At 36.7% G+C, this 18189-nt stretch overlaps 1 protein-coding gene across 1 annotated transcript in view; it reads right to left on the reverse strand.

Annotated features, from left to right (window-relative positions):
* The window catches only part of laptm4a (lysosomal protein transmembrane 4 alpha), a 34742-nt gene extending 21946 nt beyond the window's left edge, over positions 1-12796 (reverse strand). Inside the window, exon 1 of the mRNA XM_039748177.1 lies at positions 12549-12796. Within this exon, the coding sequence (XP_039604111.1) occupies positions 12549-12674 (126 nt within the window). The 5' untranslated portion in view covers positions 12675-12796. The remainder of the gene's footprint in view (positions 1-12548) is intronic.
* Between the last annotated feature and the right edge of the window lie 5393 nt (positions 12797-18189).

Here is an 18189-nt window from a genome sequence, read left to right on the forward strand (position 1 = left end):
AAGTTATTGCGAAGCTAGAGTTATTGCGCACTGAGTTTGCACGGCGCTTTGGTGACTTTGAAGAACAAAAAAAGTCTGTCTACATGCGGCTCGAACCTTGTGCATGTTTGGTAGCACATATCTGTGTGAGAAGCTCTTCTTAGTGATAAAGACTAACAAAATAGCACACAGGAGTCGCCTCACTGATGAGCACCTGCAATCCATCCTGAGAATCTCCACAACACAGAACCTCACACCAAACAGAAACGAACTTGTGGCCAAAAAAAGATGCCAGGCGTCCAGCTCTAAAATGACATATGAGCAAAGACAACTAAATGATTTGATTTGTTATTGCACGTAAGAGCGGGAGTCAACCGTTTTAACAAACAGCGTATTGCACTGATACGAAATAGCTGTGTGTGTATATATGTAGATATGTATGTATATGTATATATATGCTTATATATGTGTGTGTGTATGTATATATATATATATATATATATATATGTATTTCTGTGTATATATGTGTGTGTATGTATGTATGTGTGTGTATATATGTGTGTGTATATATGTAGATATATATATATATGTATGTATATATGTGTATATGTATAGATATGTATAGATATATATATGTTTATGTGTGTGTGTGTGTATATATATATATATATATATATATATATATGACAACAACACTCAACACTCACAACAGTGACAAAACAATTACATTGACAATCAGGTTACGTTATTTTCAAAATGTTTCCTTTTCTTTTCATTGCTTCTTTAACACACTACTTCTCCGCTCTGAGCTGGTATTTTTTATATACTATATAAAAGAAAAGGCAACTTTCCTTTCTTTACACCTTTTTCCTTTTATCCCAAACCAAAGCCTTTCTCTCTTAACACTGCAGAGGACACAAAACTAATTTTCTTTAAATGCGGTAAGGCACATTACCAGAGGCACAAATTTGAATGTTCACATAGAAAATGTAATTTCAATGTACCTGTATTTCTTAAAAGCGTTAATGTTTTACTGTTTAATAACTTATAGACTATAATTTATTATTTTTCCCTTGCACTCAGTGACCAAACCTATACACACACATATAGACACATACAAACATACACACAAGTATATGTATGTGTATATATATACACACACACACACACACACATATATAATTTGTGTGTGTGTATGTATGTATGTGTGTGTATATATGATGTAGATAGGTATGTATGTGCGAGTGTGTGTATATGTAGATATGTATATAGATATGAAGAGATATTCTATATATATATATATATATATATATATATATATATATATATATATATATATATGTGTGTGTGTGTGTGTATGTATGTATGTATGTGTGTGTGTGTGTGTGTGTATATATGACAGCAGCAATCCAAGCTGTGAGAAAACAGTAAAAAGGAGGCGTGTCAGACGTCGTAGTACATTTTCTGATGCAGCTACCGAAAACAACTTCGTGACGCTGCCGCCAAATACACAAAACAATTACTTTGACAATCATGTTACATTATTTTTAAAATGTTTCCTTTTCTTTCTCTTTCCTTCTTTAACACACTACTTCTCCGCTGCCAAGCGCGGGTATATATATATATATATATAGATAGATAGAGAAATATATATATAGATAGATATGAGAACAACACTCATATCAATGACAAAACAATTACATTAACAACCATGTTACGTTAATTTTAAAATTTTTCCTTTTCTTTTTCGTACCTTCTTTAACACACTACTTCTCCGCTGCGAAGCGCGGGTATTCTGCTAGTAGAATATAAAATGTATAAATACTAATAAATTTACTTATTTAGATGATACCTATATCCAAGGTGACTTACAACATCTAAGACTTGGGCAATGTTGTATCTTTATTTTTGTGGGTTAGTAGCAGGATTTGAATACACAACCTTAGGGACTGATGCCCAAAGCCTTAAACACAACACCATACTGCCTGCCAAAAACTATACCACACTACCACAGTAGTAACAGCAGCTTTACAATACTGGTGTGCTCATCAAGATATTACCAAAGTATCATTTAAGTAAACTACTATTAATATTAATAAATTACAAATTACATTGCTGCCGTTGAATTTTAATGTGTGAGTATGCATAAAAATGTTGCGTATGCATGTTTCCAGGCTACAGTGTATAAAAACAAAACTTGGTGTAAAGTAACACACATTTTCACACCAGCTCAAACCAGAGCATATGCAAGTTCTCTGCTCGGTTTTGCAAACTGGTGGCACACAGCGTCAAAGCAGTGCTACTGTTCCTGTACGGTTTCCATTTATTTTTTAGATTCACATTCCTGACGCAGCTTTATCAAATACCCTGAAATTAACCTCCTATCATTTATTAGTTTAAGGCATCTGATTGTAATCAACCCAAAATCATATAATTGTGCACCAAATGGCCAAACTATTCCAAATACCATAGCCACTTTAGCGTTGTTACTATCATTACACCACTCAGAATATTTTAATCCAGTGTATCTGAGTGTGGAATCACAGCTCTACACCAGCTGATTGGAAAGTTCTACAGCAGATTGTGTCAAATGCGGGAGAAATATCGGGGTACAGCTTCTAGCACACGCTGCCTCAGTCATGCACACAGTCTATTTGAACTTCTTCCAATCAACTAAAGCTTCACAGCCTTTCCTGTAGGGACCTTGCGGTTCAGAAATAGTTTCATCCCAGGAGCTCTAAACGCACTCAATCAGTCCATCAAGTTCTCCTGGTAGAATTGTTTGTACTTATAAGTAAAATAAGCTCACTGTAAACTTGCATTACAGTTGTAATAATGCAGAACCTGGGCCTTTTATGCTTTCATATTGTATATTTTTCACTGGCATTGCACATGTACTTTGTCAGCATACCTTTGTTGATCAAACAAAGGAAGCTATGCAGTCTACTTGTGACTTTACAATGCAGGAATATAAGTAAATAAATATAGGCAAACAACATTCAACGTGGCTTTTATGTAAGTAACATATAAATATTTTTTTACAAAAAGACCATCAAAAAACATAATCAGAAACAGAACTTAGTGATACCATGGCAAGCTCTGTAGGCCCTGCTGTTTTGTTGCAGGACATGTGTGTAGCAGATTCACTGGCAAGATGACGTTCAACCTCTTGCTACATTCAAACGGTGCCATCTTTCACCTTTACACCTGTGTTGTTCCTACTGCATGTGTGACTGGACATTTCTTGTGGGGAGGGCTTCTGTTCTCTTTCTCCAATGTAGAACCCTCATCCTCATCTGAGTTCACTTCTGTTATACTATGTCTTTATTTGAAAACTAATAGTGTCAGATCAGGGGAAGCATGAACGTGACTGAGAGAATAAAACTGAATAATAAAAAAAGCAAACCTTTACAAGTACCATAAATTTACACCGGCTGTTACAGACTCAAATCAAACGTATGTTTTTATTCTACAATAATAACAATGAGAGCAGCTCACTACTCAAAGCGGTAAATGCAGGAAGGACCCAGAATCAAACCTGCAACCTCTTCATTATGAGACAGCGTTTCTTACCTCTGCACTGGCCAAGTGGACGTGTCAGCATTGTACCCTAATCCAACATTTTTATAGGTTAAATTCTTGGATAAAAGCACACTTGTTGTGTTATACCTGTACCTTCTGCGAAAGTGTTTATTTGATATTTGGATTTCAGACTTCACACATTATACACTTGTGCTATAGTGCTAAAAATTTAAAAAGTTTCTGTTTTAGTTATGTGTTCAATGTTTCTTGCCTCACATTTCATTTTATCCTACATTTACCCAGATTGTTGTAGACACAGAACACACATGAAATGTATGTGTTCCAAATAACGATATATTATTTACTCTATACAACTCCAGGCACCTCACTCCCAGAAAAACAGACTTGAGCTGGGAGAAATTCAGCAGCGTCGGTGGTGGATTGGGATAGCAGGGTGCTTATTGCTTGTGCCGATTGACACATTTGCAAAATAAATATGGTGATGAGGAAGTGCGAAGGAATTTAAGGTGGCCCAGCATTACAATATTTTTTCATAGGCTTCAGGGATTCTAGTGTTAAGAAAGTTAAACAATCCTTGTTTTAAAACAATGGTCAAGCATGAAAATTATTTTTAACAAAATTACAGTTAAACTGTTGAGCAACCACTTTAATTCTATCTATCTATCTATCTATCTAATTCAATGTAAACTATATACACACACAAGTACATTTTTTGTTAATCTTTTTTGCATTATCGTAACATTTCTTTTTTATTTTCCATTTATTTTATTTATATGAGTGAACTATTTTCACTTTCTTCATTATCACAGTGCTCACTTTAGTAAACTTTATTTAACAAGAATGTTTTTATTTAAGTAAATTTATTAATTTGATATACAGTATTAATCATATCGAATCCTGCTTATATTTATTACTAGGGCTGTGCAATATTGGGAAAAATTGCAATGAACAATAAACTTGATGATAATGCAATAATGATAAATAATGCAATAAATCAGATTTAAGGTTATCACCAATTATAAAAGCTGCTAATACAAACAATAGATTGAGATTGTTAGCTGTATGTTTATTACAATACAAACATTACAGTCAATATTGCAAAAAAAGTAAACATGTTTTGTGCAAGCAGCAATATATGCTTCAAAATATTTACAAAAAATGTTACAAATTATTCTGTGCCTAACACTACATTTCAAATAAATAAGACTATCAAATCAGATTGCAGCACAACTTGACAATCTAGGCCTTGGAGTACAATTGCTCACAACATCACATAACAAGTAGCAGTGCACTTCATACAAAAAGGAGAGATTTTTTTTTTTATGGGTAGGGATATGAGATTACTTGATTAATGCCTTTGTTTTACCTTAGCTGAGGAATTCAGTTTGTTAACAACTCTGCTCTGTGTTTGCCAGTTACACTTGAAGCATTTACCTAGATAAGTTAAGTCGCCCTAGAAGTGTCTGCCAAATGCAGCAAATATAAGTAGTGTAAGGCATAGCAGAACGACAAGCATTTTAACTCCATATTACTTCTGTTATAAGACAGTTAAATCTATGAAATATAATAAACAATTACCAACGGCAGGGTGCAGCCTATGTCTAAAACACTTAAGTCTGGGCCAGTCATTTACTTAAATAGCTTTGATCATATGTTTTGCATTGTCTGTAGTAAAACACACTAGTCCATCTTCACATAACTGCCAGCTAGCCAAAGCCTCACGTAGTTATATTTTACCATAGCTATATTTTTCCCCACTGTATTCTTCAGGGAAGTAGAATGCCTGTAAACACTGAGACTTTAAGACAAAGTCACGGTTAATGAAGTGAATTGACAGGTTTATGTAGGGCTGTGTTTTCCAGCTAGACCAAAGATCGGTCATGCATGGGAAAAATTCCACATCTTTCAGCACCGATTTGCTGCGCTGTTCATACATCTCTGCGGTAGTGACATGAGAAAAATACATATGGGATGGAATCTGGTTTAATTTATCAAATTTGTTGATAAGGAACACAAAACCTTTTTTGGACAGTATTTATTGGTACCATGTCTTTACACAGGTACAGTGGTAATGGCCTGTGTTACTTATTTTTGATGTTGGTACACAGGCTTGTATGGTGACATGCATTCAATACTTTTGGAAATTGACGGCTGCTTTAGACATTGTTCAGATTTTGTTCTCAGACTGGCTGTGCTGCTTGTACATTTTTGTGAACAGCACTCTTCATACTGCTCTTTAAGACTATGTTTTAAACGGTGGAACAGGCATGCTGCATTTCCTCTCAAAGAAGCCACCTTCGCTCGACATGACTGACAAAATACCCAAGTTTGTAAATGGTCTTCACATTTAAAGCAACAGTAATGCCATAAAACAGATTTGCACGTTTGTTTGGAGACCAAATACTCTCCTTTTAATGCAAGAAATTTTGGCCTCAGCTTTATCAATGCTTTTGCTGCACGACCTGATGGGACAATGAACTGCTGTTGTGCCTCTTAGACATATGACGTAATTGTTAGCAATGAGTGTGGGTAGCTTGAAAGTGTCTCTACTCTCAGACTTTTAGTTCAGTTCAGTAACTTACCTAATTTCAATTGCAGCTTAAGTTTAATGCAGCGATAGGTTAAGCACAGAAATTACTTAATTCCAATAACGACAGAAATGCAAGTAACAGTTTAGCATTACTTATTACTATACAACTGTTAGTATTTATACAGTACATTTTAATTTATGTTATAGAAAAAGGCACACTATTGATTACTTGAATAACGGAGCAGGGCTCTAGACTAACTTTTTGCACTGGTTGCACTGATGTGCCTAACTTTTTTTCTTAGGTGCACCAGCACAAAAGTTAGGTGCACCCAAATTTTCAACCGTATCACATTTAACACCACAGTTTTACAAGTTCACTTTATTTATTTATTTATTTATTTTAAATCGCTGTCCATATAGGCAATATTGACTTGTAAATGATTAACAATCTGGTCAATATAAAGTTCTTTATTTGAAGGCAAGCACAATTCTACAAGAAAGGTAACTTACTGAAAAAGTGTTGGTGCTTAAAAGTGCTTTACTGAGCTGAAATTTAAACTTAAAAAATCTCAAGATAAATTAACTAAAAAGAAAATCTAAACCCTGCCCAGGATTGGTTCCTGCCTTGTGCCCTGTGTTGGCTGGGATTGGCTCCAGCAGACCCCCGTGACCCTATTCGGATTCAGCGGGTTAGAAAATGGATGGATGGATGGAAAATCTAAATTAAGTGTTTTAAGGGCTTCAAACTGAACATCTCATGGCTCAATGTCTTATGGACTATCCTCCATTGCAGTCACATGCCCCTCAGATGGCCAACTCCTGTAGTTTGGCCTTCTTGATCTTTGGCCTTGACTTAACCAGCTGGCCACAATATCTCTAGCATCAAAATCTTCCAGACTTGGGCATGAGCATACTCGACCTCAATGTGTCCAATAAGTATATTCACCGGTCTTCCTCTCCATGAAGATACGACCGTACACAATGACGCATTCCTTTGTGGCGATATCTGTGTCTCCATCGATCAGGAATGCCATGTACGCCCTGTTCGCAATTTGCACAGACGTCTATTTTTTCAATGTATCTGCGATGACTCCTATAAATTGGGCGCATGCGACATCATTGCTGTACGTCGGGTTTACGTTCAAGCCATTTTTCTACATAAGAATTATTTCGGACTTGAATTTAGTGAAGGGAAGTTCTTCTTTTGCAATATTGTACGCAACGTTAAACTTAATTATCATCTCGGCCTCGTCTGATGATCTTTGCTGCTGCCTGCCGCTGAAAGGCAGCGGGGAGCGGGGACACTTGAGCAGTGCATTTATCCCGGCATGTAATGTGTTTTATAGATGCATTGTGCTTTTTCAGCATTTCAATTCTAAATGTATTAGAACCAGTCACAAATGCACTACTGCCGGCCATGGTCTTCCCACACTCTTTACAGTAAATACAGTGCATTATATTATCGGCTTTACTGTATCTTAGCCAGGGAAACTGGTCAAGCCACTCTTTTCGAAATGTATACACTTTACCCCTTTTAATTTCAGTGGGCTCGGAATCGATCGTATGTGACTCATTATCTAATGCCGTCTCCGGACCAGGGCTTGCTATAACTTGGGAGGTTGATGGCTCCGTGTCAGAGCATTGGTTATGATTTTCGGACGGATCAGGCCCTAACTTAACATTCTTAACGAAAAAGCTGTCAATCGTTCTTTTCATCTTCTGTCATAATCCGCGGCTACATCCACTGTTTACCTGATGGGCTACTCACCTCTCTCTGTCTGACTGCATCACATGCATTTTCAAACGTACACACACGTACAGGAATATCTGGACCATGGCCAATCAGAGGGGGGGCGGGATCCGCCCTTCACTATCTCTGATTGGTTTAGACCACAATATGGGCCTAATGTGTGTCTGTTGTTGAACAACAGGGAGACTTTAAGGAGTCACGGAGTTTCGTTTTTTCCCCCCTCGAACGGCTGGTCGCACCGGTGCAACCTTTGATTTTTTTTAGTCGCACCATTGAGAAATTAGGTCGTACTCTAGAGCCCTGCGGAGGTAAATTTAATAAGAAGCTGTTGAATGGGATTTCTCTTTTAGCTGTGGTATCATAATATTTCACTGATATTGGTATCAAAAACAAACATTCTGATAATGGGTCATTCCTAGTTGGCAGGAAAGTAAAATCTGAACTAGTACAGTATGTCAGTCATGGCAAAATAACAGCACTAACCAGTCATTAAACAGCATGGTATTAATAATAAGAAATGATTGCTAATGAAGAAATTTGATTGCTTGAAAACCTGCTGACACTGCAGCCTGCCAATAACCGAACTAAACACCTAATATTTAAAAAGGTAAATAACTTGTGTAAAGCAGAGTGGACATCTGGGAGTAAATAAAGCCAGTGCCTGATCAGCCACATGACAAGATGGCAGTGAAAACAACATGTCAGCATTAAAAGACTAGACAGACCCCCCTCCCACAATACCAGTCACCAAACAACCAGCTTCCCTTTGATTGAGCAGAAACTTTTTTTTTTTAAATAAACACTGATGCTGAATGACAGATAGTGAGCTTTTTTGCCCCAGACTATGTATCAAGTTTCAAATAGCATGCAGATATTTAAGAACCCTCCGGAAAGAGGCCAGTGCTACCTATGTAGCAATGAAACCCAACTGAAAAAGATACACTGCTGAACTGAGTAAAGAGAATGAGAAGCCTAAGAGGAGAAAAATGGGGTAGGAAAAGAAATGTAAGCAGAGGAGACAAAGGCATTAAATATGAAGGATCAGGAATAAGACATTGAGATAGTTCCAAAACATAAAGAAGATTCCAGAACCAAGCAAGAATGATGTTGATCATAGCATTAAGATGTATGTGCAAATTGAATTAGATATGTTAGCAACTTTGGTTTATGAAAGACAGAATGAAACTGGTACTCCAGAACACTAGGTGGAGAATGAAATATTACACTGCCTTAATGAGCATAAAGGTTAACGCTTACAGACGACAGAATGTTGCATGTAGCTTAACAATTAGCGGAGGATGATGTGGGGAGAAACAAAGGAAAAAAACACAAGAGAATAGGAGAGGAGAAGCCTCAGATTAAACTCCAAAACCTGGCATATTTTCTCACAACATGAAATAAAAAGTTTTTTTTTAAATTGATATAAAAATGAAACTGTGTGCCTGAAAGAACCACTTCAAATAACAGTTTCCAGCAAACATTTGTTTTATATTCCCTATACTTGTATTTTAGTTTCCACTATATGTATTACATCTGTGCCTGCTAGTCAGTAAACACTGGGCTCTCTCTCAAACTGTTACACACAAGACACATAAGTAAAGCCAGGCAACTAGTATTTTACAACTAAAGCTCTCAACAGCTTCTTGAATCTTTATTTCTGTAAGGCATAGATACTGTAGGATTTATTTACTTTTAACACAGCTACGGCCAGGTATTAATCTATATATTTCAATGGACATGGAACTGCTTCATCTACCCAGCAAAGTTTTACTTTCACTTTTAATCAGAATAGGTAAGGAAATAAAACCTCTCTGTTAAAATTTAGTACCATAAAATAATAGATTTTTATTTCATTCATTGATATTTTATTATCCTATGAGTATTCTCTGATCACAAAGTAATATGGTTGTATATTTGACCACCTGCTGTAATCTTAATAGATTCAAATGTCACCAAGACAACATAATGTAGCATCCCTAGGTCCAGAAATAAAACAGGCATGTGCCTCAGGTGGCCGCAGGCTGTCAGAAGGAATGAGGATACGTGGAGCAGCTGGCTATAAAACATGCTCAAAACAGATGATATGGGGAGCAGCATTTAAGTAGTACTTTGACTGCTAAAGACTATCGTGGGTATGTGGCTACCGGCGTGTGGTTGCAGGCATTGGCACAAAGCATTGAAAGAGTATGTGTAGGCAAAAGTGTGCTTTGCAATACAGTAGTCACTGCAGCAGTAATCCCGGCCTGCTGCTTGTCTGATCTTAACAGTATGCAACAGAACAGCAAACAAGGTATGAAACTTTGCTTAGCTGGGACGGGTTTTGCCAGGAAGACAGAAAAACACCATATATAACATGCAGTAACATGTTATGAAGAAATGTTAAACATTTGAGGTGCTATACATACATTTTTTTTTCTGTATATTTTTTATTTTTTCCTCTGTGGACTGTTTATAAAGCATGAAATGCTCATGATTGAGGGTCTGTTGTTTAAAGGAATACTCCACAAAATGTTTTTATATGTTACCACATGTAGTTTGTATTGATGACCAACAAAAAATTTTAAATCTCATATTTTGCAGAAGAGTTTATGATATAATATAAGCCAATAGTGACCAATGCTGTACAATGGTAAACAATATGAAAAATATCACAAAATTCATACGTGAGCATATTACTAGATAACACATGTATTTTTTTTATAAAATACCTTTAAATAGATACTTCCAGAAAAATTGAAGACTACGTCATAAACAGAAAAAAACAGTTCACATGGGACTGAGATTTTGAATTGAAGATAGGACTGTTGGCCAATTAGTGTGGGAGAAAGATTTAAGTGGATATAAGTGGAGTACACTAAATATTGCTACTAACTGATTAAGAGTAATTGTGACACAAAGGCTATATATATATATATATATATATATATATATATATAGCCTTGTGATGATGGAGCGAAGTTAAAAAAAAAAAAAGAAGTCAGTAAAAACCCAACGTTTCTGAAGGACGATGTTAGCATGGTTTACATATAATGGGGAAAAAAATCATTTCTTTTTCCACTAGCACTTGTTTCATATATCTGGTAATTTCATGGCTAGGTTGGTTCTGGCTCTGCATGTGAAAACTGTACAGCTGGAAATGTCTGAATGACACATTGATTACAGATGTGCTATTTATTATTATGAAGTTGAGAAGCCTATATTGTAAAGTTTACAGCCTAATGATATGATTTGTTTTGTTTTTGTGTAATATTCACTTGTATGCAAAACAAAGTATTGAATTGTACTGAACTACACACAAAAAACGCACTTGCCAGCAGGTTTAAGTGTGATTTGGAAAGTCTGCCCCAAAGTTAAGTGCCGTGTATACATTAAGAAAAAACCAGCTGAAAAAAGGAAAGGCATTCTTCGTAGGGAAAGCATTCTGAGAAAAAAAAAAATATATTTTATTGAAAATGTGTCAAGAGCAAAATTTAGCAGTGCAAAAAAATACCTCCATATCTTCCCCGTAACACCGACACCTCTTCTATCTTGATGCAAACATCCATATATTTACTGATTGTAATGGAAAAAACTCCCAGCATGAAGTTGCCTGCATTATTGTGAAACCTTGCATTTGTGTACATGGGACAAAGCTGCCTGAAGTGTATGTATGTACAGTATTTCATAACGTGAGTCTTTGCAATTGTACAATACACACACCCACACTATGTGTGTTCTGCATATATTTACTTTAAGTTTATAGAGATTTATTTTTTATTAGTTATTTATTTACTTTGCTGATGTCTTTATCCCTGGCAGCTTGCAACATATGAAACACAATTAGTACATTTGGAAATGGTGAAAGCGCTAATGTGTGAATAATGCGCTATTAATGAAGGTGAAGTTAAGTTACTCATTGTTACAGTGTGCGAGCATGGGGATCTAAACCCACAATCTCATCGTTTGAGGTCCAGCGCGTTAACCACAACACCACAGTGCCTGTCCTACTATGTGTCCGCTGTATATCTGCAAGTGCTTTTCGAAATACTTAATAAAAATGCTATGTCAATAAAAGTGCTTATGTACATACTTGTCAAAACTAATCGCAGTAAATGAAGAAGTTAGCTTTATACGGAATAACAACCAGCCATAGACGGCTGCTTTAAATGTGAAAATCATGACTGACCTTTTATTTAGGTGTACTAAACTACGGACCTATAGTGACCGAGGCCGACCTGGCAAGTCGAAAAACAAACACATTCCATTTCTATTTCTGAATCACGTAGTGTAATATACACAAAATCCAAGTCGTCAAAGTCAAAATGAATCCAACTCTACACAAGATGATTCGTTTATCAACTTAAAAATATTAATGTCATGTGTATTAAATTCAGGATATGACGATTCAGTTACCCTGCAGTCGACGTCATCATTTTAATCGCGATGACAAGAGCGAAACTAACCAAGTTTTAATTTATTTATTTTTTACCACAACTAGCCAACAATAAGCGGAGGCACGTATTCGTGGAGGAAACAGACCCTGTTTCAACCAGAGAAATACCTTACGCACTAAAAAAGGCCTTAACAAATAATCTAACAAGCCATTCGTTTTACATAAACTACACCGTAAAGCCACTGGCATGTCTATTACAAAATAAACCAGTACCGTTGATGCCGACTGACCTTCGCTATTTCACCCTCTTACTTAGTATGTCAGAAAATAAAACTTAATCCTGTCGCCACGCGGATGGGTATCACTTAACTTACCATGTACCAAGTACCAAGGATGATAGTCCCCGTTCTGACATGACAGCAGCCGCAGCATCGCGTACTATAAAATCGGTCACGATTCGGCTTAAAAGACATGCCGCCCTCCGTTTTCGGGAAAAACATGGAGAACAGTAGGCCAAATACTGTAACAAATCTAAAAGTTCGCCTATGTGTTGTTGTTTCAGCGACAGCCACCCAAACACTAGGTGAACACAACGTCGCTACCGTACGTCGGGTTAACAAAAAAAAAGTGTATTTCTAATGTTCGGTGAAAGTAGCCAATCAGAATCAAAAGCTGTTAAAGGCGGGCCGAATTGTTAATGATGGACATATGAAGTGACAATTGGTAGGCGTCTGCGAAGTGATGTAATCCTGCGTGCTTTCGTAATAAGTCGGAAATACTGCCTTAATCATTGACAAGCACAGGGTCACCGTATCGGAGATTCAATGTTTCAACTGTGGTAATGAGCAAAACGTTTTAGAAATCATCTGGTAATTTTTAAATTGCATTGTGCTAACTACACAAATAATATTCATGGGCATCTTAATGTTTATAATTATTTTTTGGCTCACATCAACATGTTTGAGTTAATAATGAAAGGGCCCAGAGAAAGGCGTTAGCGCAAGCGTAATGGACGTCGACGAACGTTTCACAAAAGGATCATGGGAAAGGAAGTCTTCCGTCTGAATACCGTGCAACGTCATAAATAGTGGAGTTCGTGATTTTTGTTATCACATTCTGTAGTAAGGTCACGTAAAGGCATAACGTTCTTTACTGCGTTATATAATATAGTGTTATGTAAATTGATCATTGCAAAAAATAATACCGTACAGAGTATAACGAGAAACTACTGCCTTAACGATGATTTTGTTTAACATACTCTTGAAACTAATCCATTCGTATTAACTGACGCTGACCCGCAAAAAATGATTAAGAAGTATTTCTCCTGGATTTGGTATTACTAGGCTGCGGACAACATGCACAATACTCCAGTTCATAACGCAGTGGTGACTAATTACAAAACGAAGATTATCGTTAAATATAATTTGTGGGATAAGAAAGAAAATCTCATGGAAGCAACTCTCATAATGTTTTGGTTACATTTATTTACTCCTTTTTATTTTCACATTTTTATCCACAAATAAAAAAACACATATTTACTAATTTTCTTTAATCTATGTCGTCAACAAATTTCAATTAAATCCTTAGAGGAATTTTTTAAATGTTGTGGTATTTAGTTTTTGTATTGTAGGCTTGGGTTCATCCCTACATTTTTATATATTGAAATGCACTTTCTTAGCTGATACATACTGCCATACAAATACCATCCTGCCAAGTTTCAGATTTTTAACTAACAGCGCTTTTGTTAATGAGTAAGCCAGTCAGTAAAAATTGTATCATATATATATACATTCAGAAAAATCACAATAGTATCAAATTTACACTTACAGAAAATTTAGAAATCTCTATATTTTTTTCATAGTTTTAAATGCTTATTTTTTCATTTTGTTCTTAATGTAACATTTTCCTATTGATTGTGCTCTCTTAATTGCACTCTACCAGTGACAATTAATGAGGTCACTTATACCTAGTGTGCTCATTAGTAAATAAGCAGAATAGTTAGTAATGGTCTAAACAGCTGGAGCAGGGGCAGGAGCAGACTGGGTCTCAAAATCAGTCCAGGCATCCTTCAACAAGTGAGGTAACGAGGTCGACCCACTCGGCTCATTATTCGTTGTAATTTTCTTGAAATTTGTGATGAGTACGCAGCTCTCTACTTGTTATAAGCCTATGATATGAACTCTATCTAAACTGCTGCCAAACTTAATCTATATACTGTTGTTTAGACACAACTTAAAATTTGATGACATGCTTAGAAATAAAATTTAATGAACAGTAAACATTTAGTAACATGGCTCACACATTATTAGAGTACAAGTCAAATGTCAATGTCATGTCCAAGTGCCAGTACCCTAGTAGGCTAGTACATTTACAATGGAATAAATTATAACCGAGGTTATAATGAAAACCTCATATGGTTGAAATGTTCCATTAACTTAACGATAAACTATAAATGTTCCATCCTAATATGAAAAAAATCCTTTTTTTTTTGAGATTTTATTAATTTTATTGCAATCATTCCATACAAATCAATCAATTTTTACAAAAAGTAGAATTGAGAACAAGTCGACCCCCACCCCTGAGAGAGAGAACAAGGCCAACTGAGTAAAATTTAAGGCTTATAAACATACCTAAATTGAACTATTGATAAGCCAATAGAGATGAATGGAGAAAAAAAAGAAATGCAGAAATAATTGCTTTAAGAGCTTGTTTTAAAATATTACTGATTAGATCCTGCCATGTTTTGAAAAAAGTCTGTACGGATCCTTTAACTGAGTATTTGATTTTTTCCAATTTCAAATAGTATAAAACATCGGTTTCCCACTGACTTAAAAGAGGAGAGTTTGGATTCTTACAGTTTAGCAGAATAAGTCTGCGTGCCAAAAGTGTAGTGAATGCAATCACAGTTTGTTTGTCCTTCTCCACTTTAAACCCATCTGGTGGAACCCCAAACACAGCTGTTAATGGGTTAGGAGGGATTATGAGACCAAGGCTGTGTGAAAGGTAATTAAAAATTTTGGTCCAGAATGATGTTAATTTGGTGCAGGCCCAGAACATGTGACCCAGTGAGGCTGGGACTTGATTGCAGCGTTGGCAGGTTGGATCTTAACCTGGAAACATTTTGGAGAGTTTTAGACGAGACAGATGTGCTCGATATATAATTTTGAGTTGAATAATTCTATGCTTTGCTAATGTACTCATTTCTAATCCTGTTCATCCTCATCACGCCCAGTGTAAATCAGGTAGCCATCAGGGCCTGCTGCTTTCCCGCCTTGAAGTGACTTTATAGTATCTAATAATTCTGATAATGCCAGAGGTTTATCGATTTCCTCCGCACTAAAAGTGTCTATTTGTGGTATCTGTAACGTATCCAGAAATGAATTAGATTGTGTATTGTCTTCTTTAAACTCAGTGGAATATAAGGATTTATAGTAGTCTCTAAATGTGTGCATTATATTTTTGTGGTCAATTATTTTGTCTCCGTTCGTGTTGGTGATTACTGGGATTGCCTTGCGGACTTCTTGCTTGTGAATTTGTTGAGCTAAAAGCTTATTAGCTTTTTTTCCATGTTCATAGTAATGATGTCTGGATTTATAAATTACTTGTTTAGTTTCTTTAGTTGTCAAGAGGTTTAGTTCTGAATGCAGAGCTTGCCTTTTCCTATGTAGCGCCTCCCTTGGAAGCCTGACATGTTCTTCATCTATTCTAGTAATTTTGCTTTTTAGCTCTGCTACTTTCTTGGTTTCTAATTTATTTCTGTGGGAAAGATATGAAATAATCTGCCCTCTTAAGAAGGCCTTAAGAGTTTCCCAGGTGTTGTGATGTGAGATTTTACATATAACTTGATAAATGTTTCTGAGGCCTGTCCAGTATTTAAAGAGCATGCTACACCGATAGGTATTTCACCACTGCTAGGAAAGGTAACCAGTGCTGCATTGAATTTTGATTTAGGACAAAGAGATCAGATAGAAGGCAGAGGAGCTGGTGAGTGTGAATGGCAATTGTTGACTAGAGGGCATGAACTGGATATTGGCTTAAGGATACTGAGTAAAGAAAGTGTGGAATTAAAACAAAGAACAATGGAAATGAAAGGAATTCAAGTGCTTGTGTGTGAAAGGTCTGAATGTGCTAGTGCAAGAATGGCTGAGTTGGAAAGAAAGTGCACCAGTTTAGGAGTTGGTTTGAATGAAACAGGACAAGCCAAAGAACAAAGGATGGGGGATGGTGCAGCAGGAAGCTCAGCTAGCAAGCCAGGAATGCACAGGGGTGTGAAAGTCCTAACAGCTGTGCTAGGGCCAGCAGTAATTAAAAAGCACACACACTTAGGTTCAGTAATTCGAAACCTGACTGACCAGTTGTTTAAAAAGACAGCCTATGACTCTCCATGCAATAAAATGGAGAAAAGTGAGCTGGTCTTAAGTAAAGAACACAGGTCAGTTTTAGCAGAAATGCTGGATCTGGCACTTGGATTTTGGAGAGGTTTTAGCCCACACTTTCAGGTAGTAGTTACCATACAATAAAAAAAGGACACACAGGCAATGAAAAAAAATAGAAGGGTAGCAGGAAGACAGGAAATGGAAAACAGTTATTTCTGTTTCAATTTTCTGGCCTTTTGCAATAGTGCTACTTCTATAGTAAGGTTTTTATGGACTTTGGTTTGGTGCAGGTAATAAATAGTGAAGGCAATTAGCAGAGTAAAATCCATGCAGGAGATCGGTTACCATTGGCACATTGGGTGGCGTGGCACTAGTGCCAAGCTGTTCCAATGAATGCCTGGAAGCAAAGTTTGAGTTTTGGCACCAGGTCGACAGCCAAGAAAATGAGATGGACAGAAACTGCTTTGTCACCTTCCATTTTGCAGACCTGCCTACATAGCAGAATGAAGAAAAGACAACATGCAAAGACCAAAGACAAAGACATGAAGAAGAATTGAAGAGACAGCAAGAAAAAGACACTTACTGGGGTTTAAGTGAGTAACAAGTCCACAAGTCATGCAATAATAAGGCTAGTCACAATAGCTATAGTTTAAAAGGAAAGGTTTGTTCATTACTGCAGCAAATTTATATTCCAAGGGGTGGAAACTGAACAAACCAGTTAGGAATGTCAAAATAAGGGGATTCATTTTGGGCTCATAAAGTATACATTCTGGGTATTAATTAATTAAGTGGGATAATTAATATAATTAATACTATTAAGGAAAATGTATACTAAGAAAATTGGTGAACTTTTCAGGAAAGCAGGTGCAGCTGATACATTTGCAAGTCATATGGGCTCCGATGTTTAGGTATAGTCTAATTGGGAAAATACGGAAGCCCTGCTGAGATTGTCGGCTGTGGTACAGGCACAGGACCAGTGGGCCAATTCTGAACCGAGGTGTTTAGCACAACGAGCATGCATATGGTGAGCAAACAACTCTAGGGGTGGCCTACGGGGGGAATGATGAGAGTTGCATAGCTTTGATGTCTCATGGTGGTGATGCCAGCCTATACTGGTAAAGGCTGATGGCAGTCAAGAGTTGCACCATGGGTAGGAAAGCACAAGAGGCAACTAAGTCAACCCCAAATGTGTGCAGAGGGGCCACAGATGTTGGTTTGTGAACAGTTTATGCAGTGGCACATGTGCTGTCACTTGGGCAGAAGTGGTTGTACTGGCACCTGTGGCATGTTACCTTTCAAATTTTGATGTTAATTGTACAGCTGCATATGCTTAAACAGATAGTTTGGGACAGGGGTCTAATTAGCAGTTAGACACAAAACAGATTAAAAATTCACACAATAGACTAAATTGTAGTGGACTAGTTTAGTGGAAGGTGTGGACTTGTCTCATTTTGAACCACCAGATCTGATGACATATGAAGACTGCAGAAAGCTAAAGAAACAGTTGAAGCAAGCTGGAGCAGATACAAGTCATCAGGAGCGCTTCCAAGTTCTTCAGATTGTCTTTGAAATAAAGAAGATATGTAATGGACAAATGGTCATGGACAACTTTTAACACTGGGAGAGCAAATACTGCCAA

This window comes from Polypterus senegalus, chromosome 3 (assembly GCF_016835505.1).
Source record: "Polypterus senegalus isolate Bchr_013 chromosome 3, ASM1683550v1, whole genome shotgun sequence".
Classification (NCBI taxonomy): Eukaryota; Metazoa; Chordata; class Cladistia; order Polypteriformes; family Polypteridae; genus Polypterus; species Polypterus senegalus.